The sequence below is a fragment of the Haliotis asinina genome, chromosome 1 (genome assembly GCF_037392515.1).
Source record: "Haliotis asinina isolate JCU_RB_2024 chromosome 1, JCU_Hal_asi_v2, whole genome shotgun sequence".
Classification (NCBI taxonomy): Eukaryota; Metazoa; Mollusca; class Gastropoda; order Lepetellida; family Haliotidae; genus Haliotis; species Haliotis asinina.
Window position 1 is genome coordinate 104,273,442 of NC_090280.1, and position 6,133 is coordinate 104,279,574.

General features: G+C 43.6%; 1 protein-coding gene across 1 annotated transcript; it reads left to right on the forward strand.

Annotated features, from left to right (window-relative positions):
* The first annotated feature begins 3,146 nt into the window (after nucleotides 1-3,146).
* Nucleotides 3,147-3,758, forward strand: LOC137285653 (interleukin 17-like protein). Its single transcript, XM_067817751.1, has one exon. It carries the CDS (start codon nucleotides 3,147-3,149, stop codon nucleotides 3,756-3,758), a length of 612 nt encoding a protein of 203 aa, XP_067673852.1.
* Nucleotides 3,759-6,133: the final 2,375 nt, after the last annotated feature.

Genomic DNA, 6,133 nt, shown 5'->3' on the forward strand with positions numbered 1-6,133 from the left:
AACGCGTGAAGTAAAAGTGTTGATAAGGCAGAGACCATATGGTCTCTGGATAAGGTAACACGTGACGCATATGGTAATGGGAAATTCGAGGTAATCAGCCAATTTCCCTGGACAGATTCAGTTGTGGCCGGACATTTGATTGTTGAGGAAGACTGCACAGGCAACATATCAACAAAGGTGGGGTGAGAGTCATTATTATTGCCTGGGGAGTCCACGCTTGACACGTTTGATAACCGGAGCGTTAGGCACTTACACATCACACTGGGGGCTTTAATAAAACCAGACCAAGTCGACAGGGGCTTGCCACCACACCACTGTAATAACATTTGACAGATACACTATAGGGGCTGTGAGACAAATAAGTGGAAAATCACCCCCACCGTCCATCCTACAAGTCGCAACATACTGTATGTAGTCACGGATCTGTAACACGAGTTTGGAGGGGATGGCAAAGACACCGGGCGAGCGAGGTGGGCCGATGATCGTTCTGGCTAATTACCCCATTGTCCACAACCTACGATGTATTGAAGCAACACATGACAATAACGAACAGCCCACAGATGCGCGGTGTGAAAACTGTACAGTATTACTGCGGCTGAAGCACGTAAAACTGAGGAAGCCCCTGTCTCGTGGCTGAGCAATACGACTTTATGGTGACTGTCAATAGACAAGTTGTGTTCCATATGTTTTATCACTGACTCACCAATGACTCAAGACAATCCTTGAAAACGAAATCATTACAAGAAAAAGGATTTGAAACTGATACACACTGCCGTTTGCGAAAACGTCATAGATATTTCATCATATTTGTTTACATATGTAGTAATATATTACAGCCACATGAACACCGCTATGTAATGACTTAACCAGAATTATTTATAGCAAACTATTTCATTGAAGACTTCATTTTCAGAAATGTCCTTCGTTACATGTTTAAGGTTTTTGGTCACCAGGCGATATGACACTTTAATTTGCCCGACATGATGGCAAGTGCCCAGGTCACAGAGTTCATATATTAAAAGTCAGATTTGTGTCGGTCCTGTCGACCATCAAAGTTCGACTGGACGCGAGGAGCGCCAGAATCTATTTATTTTCAGCCGTCCCTGAACAATGCATTCCCTCAACACGTCAACACCTTCCATGCCACAGTCAACCCACCCTGTCCCATTCCACCTTCATCATATTACATGGCGCCCCACTCCCCTACAAGTGTGTCCCACTGTGGGTTATACCATGGGAACGCCGTATCAACCTAACCAACCCCGTCAATTATTTTCATGCTCCACTTAATGCTTTGTCTGTCAAAGCATTCCATTTTATGAAAACAGACTCCTAACACTTGGATATAGAGACTATGTTGAAAATGTGAAAAATAAAGCTCAACCTTGTTCGACGGTTTTGTACATACAATGATCTCAAAGTGCAGCGTTGTAAAGTGTTAATTTGGTAGATCCAAAACTTTGACGTGGATTTCAACACAGTTCATGTGGACTCCCTGGGTCAAGTAGGACCGAACACAGTTGATGGGGCAATGCTGGGGATATAGGGAGGGAGAGAGTGAGTTTAGTTTTATGCCACACTCAGTAATATTTCAGCAATATTCCTCACCCAGACAATCCAGTGATCAACAGCATAAGTGTCGATCTACGCAATTGGGATACGATGACAAAGTCAGCGAGCCTGGCCCCCGATCCCGCTAGAGCCCTCATACGCCAGCCATGGGATGAACTCTATATGGTGGTATTTATACGAATTCATAGATTTAGCAATTGAGCTTATATCTGTGACGCCGAATAAGCTTTTAACCTCCGAACAGGACCAAGTTGAACTGAATACTTCGCTGACAAGAAGTAGTGGTGATAGTACAGGAAAACATTCTTCACGTGTTTGATTCTATCGCATTGAACTGTGGGGCGATACATCGGTATTAGGGCAGATAATGTTCTGTGTAAACTCATAAATCGACGCATGCTGAATTTTCATATCCCGCACAAATGCATTGAGGAAAGAGCTCAGTCAGAGATTGTGTGGACAAGTGTAGTTAAGGGGCTTAAGTTTAACAAAAATATTCTGAAACAAGATGAACAGTCACATTTAATTGCTGTATTCGTGTTGATATAATATTGGTCATTTCATGGCGTCAGGATACACACCATGACTGATATACAAGTAAGAATAAAATGATAAACTGGTGTCCGTAAAACACAAATCATGATATACTGGTAACTATAGATGTACGATGGATAAAAGACCCGTGAAGATCCTGGGTAGAATAGGTCTTCAGCAAACCATGCTCGCCATGAAAGGCGACTAACGGGATGGGATGGTAAGGCTCGCTGACTTGGTTGGCACATGTCATCGGTTCCCAGTTACGCAGATCGATGCACTGCTGTTAATCACTGGATTGTTTGGTCCATACTCGATTATTTACAAACCGCCGCCATATAGCTGGAATACTGCTGGGAGCGGCGTAAAATTACACTCACTCACGATAGATAGCTGAAATAATATATTCGAGTCTGTAGAATGAATATATATCATGATGTACTAGTAGCTGTACGATGAATAAAAAGAGAATTTGGTTTGCCAGGAACAAATAGTATGCTATATCAATGAACGATATGTACCATGATTTGTGTCTGGATCCCCCGAACTATGGCTGTTGCTTCTGTGAATAGCTCCACAACGCTGCATATTGAAACCTAACTTTATATTTAACTTTACCATATTTATTTCTAGACATAGACCCGGGTGTGACTGCAACAAAAGCCGCGGTATTGCAACATGTACAATGTACCAAGTCATATAAGGATAGAACTAACACTGAATGTTGCAATATTGGCGGTGAAGGCCACGTGCAGTAACATGTTGGCCACGTGCAGTAACATGTTGGTAGTAGATCTAGTATAGGTAGTGTACACGAGTCATAGGGACTGAGTGTTGAGAAGCAACAGCCGCGATGAAGTTCGACAGGCCGCTCTGCCGCAGCATTTGAACTCCAGTCACGTGACTTTGACGTACAAACGTAGCTATCTCTTCCTCAGCGCGAACCTATTTTTGGCATGCCACGTTGGAATGGGATTTTGTAACACCATATTATGCAAGAGCGCGCCCATGACGATTGCAGGAATCGTCCTTATTTCACGATGTTGGTGTGTCTGACTGTAATGCAAATCCTTGTCTATCAAGCCCTTGTGTCAGCGATACCGGTCAGCGTTACTAACCGGGACGACGTTATCAGACAACGTCGTAACATCGCCAACTGTCAACCACCTCAAGATATCAACCAACTCTTTCAAAGTCTCAACGCCAACACTGATACCTTGCTCTACTTACGCTGTACACGAGAAGGCATCCGACCCTACCTTAACACAGAACTGAACACTGACCAAGTATTCGGCACCAAGAACTATTACAGAGGCACCATCTGTCCTACCAGCGTCAGTGACGACCCTAACGACTCACTGTGGATGAGGTCCCTCTGTCCCTGGTACTACAACGTCACCTACCTTCCCGTCGGTCACTACCCAAGCGTCATCCCCCAGGCGGTTTGTAAGTGTGACATGTGCGTTGACAATAACCAAAAACAGTGCGAGAGAGTTTCCACTCAAATCCGAGTTTTAGAGGAAACTGACTGTGAAAATGGCTTTTACAAATACAAACCAAAAACGTTTACTCAGTATGTTGGTTGCGCGTGGCGAGTCGCCGCACTACAGACTCAAAACCAGTCGTTTCAAGCGGAAGTTCCGATACCCTGATGTGCGGAGATTATCCCTGTGCACAGTAATCTCCAGTCACACGTTCCACGAAACCATAGTTTCATAATGTACATTCCAGTGTATGGAAGCACCTAGTCAGTCATTTTGTGACAAGTGTCCTTATACACGCAAGATCATGTCTGTTTGGGCGATGGTCGACATCACGAAGCCCTTGCCATGAAGTTCACTATTGTGATCCACTGGTGCTGTATAGCTGCATTCCCTTCTGGGCAGAATTCGAACACATTGACTGTATCTTTTGACCTCATACAGCACTGAGTAACGTCAGGGGCTTGCGTCATTCGCCAGCCTGTCAGTGAGTGAGTGATGAGTGAGTGGGTGAGTGAGATATTCTGAAGACATTTAGAGATATCAGACGCAATAATAATATGTGTATTCATTACTTCACAATTATATTGATTACTTACTTGTGTTTCTACGGTTGAAGTTATTGTTCCAGTGTGCATGCATCCACTGACGCACACACACGTGCATATTCATGGGCACATATTAGCTTTGATATGTGATTTGTTTGATTGGCATTACTAGAAGCTGGTAAGTGATAAGAGGGTAAGATTCTTTATGGATAACAACTTCTTTATTGCATATGATGCGACGTTGCGTCACTCTTGCTTGACAACGGTATAAGGATAAGACACTCTTGCTTGACAACGGTATAAGGATCCATACCGAAACGTCGCATCATATGCAATAAAGAAGTTGTTATCCATAAAGAATCTTACCCTCTTTGATATGTGATGATCCCTATTTATGTTTATATTATATACATGTTAAAGATTCATTCTGTGCAATTTTTCTTCTCCCTTCTCAAGTTTGAGAAAATAAAAAGTACAAAGTTTTAGTTTCTCAGTTTCATGTCATTTCCTAGGTACTGGCCCGGTGGGGTGGTCGTGATTAAAGGGTTAACTCGTCACACCGAAGACCCGGGTTCAGTTTCCCACATGGGTAGATGATGTGAAGCCCATTTCTGGTGGACCCCGTCGTGGTATTGATTGAATATTACTACAAGCGGCGTACAACTCCTCGGACGTCCTCGTAGATAAAGCTGACACATCGTGATATCTGTCAAGCCAAGTTCACCCATCGCTCCAACTTGCTCTTACGTCGACGACGGCTATTTTCAGTAAGCTTTGCACACAACTGTTATTTCTTCACCCTGACACGCTGCCCCACTAGTTTCTATTTTTAACGTTGCTTCCGTGTGTATGAATCTATTTATAGATCACGGTCGATCCTTAGCTACAAAGGGAAAAGCCCTTTTCCAAGTATGACAGTCACCAAACTGAAGTAAAGACGGATGAAGCGATGTTACATCTGTTCCATTATGACGTCAAACTCGAAATTGGAGCTTTTCTGTCGTGGGAACCCTCTGAGCATGAGATGGAGCCGGATGTTGAGAGAACGGTATAGCGCGGTGGTGAGATCGTGCTTCGCGAGTCTCGCAACTTCCGCGTTCTTGGGGTCACGTGACATGACTACCGCTGGCAATCGCAGCATTTGTTGCATTCATTCACTCGACTCAGATGTATTTCCGCTCTGAAACGCTACTACTACTACTACTACCGCGCAGACCGCACCATACAGCTAGAATATTGCTGAGGTGTTACACAGGAACACACTAGACTAAACGTGACGCTGGGTAGCCTGATGCATGAAGTTCGCTCGGGAGACGGAAGACACGGGAGCGAATCTAGCCAAGATACATAGCGTTCACTGCATGAACGCTATGCCGCACCTCCATAGGCCGCAATGGTGGAAATCCTTTGTCGCACTTTCGCGCACTCGGTACGACTCTTGCGCTCGAAAAACTTATATGAATGGCTTCTTTGCACTTATACCTATATGTGCGCCCTACTTTCGTTATCAAAGTATTCCAAAATACATATTTGCATGCCATCAAATATCTCAGGCGATCGCTCGCACATGAGCGGCGCCATGACACGAAGGGATTCCCTCCCTAAAATAGTAAAACGTGTTCACAACTCGCTGTTTGTGAGTTAAAAAAATTGTTAAATTGTTAAAAAAATTAAAAGGATTGTGTGGAGACTTTCGTTTCCAATATAGACTGACTGACCCTGCTCTTTTTCACTTAGTCCAATCGTTTCCATAAAAAACCAAACAAAATAAAAATGCAAACAGTCTGCAAATAGCAAAAGGCACTACTTCAGACTCTGATCCATATTTATTCCAATTTATGCTGAAAAGTAATAAACGGTTTTAGAACTATGCTCCAGAAACGAAATGACGGACAGACGCATGGAAAAAAACAAAACATCAAGGAGAAAACACCAGGTTATGTATACTCGTGGAAAATCCCCTAAGCCTAAAAGGGTCAAGGTAGGGATACGGAAAAC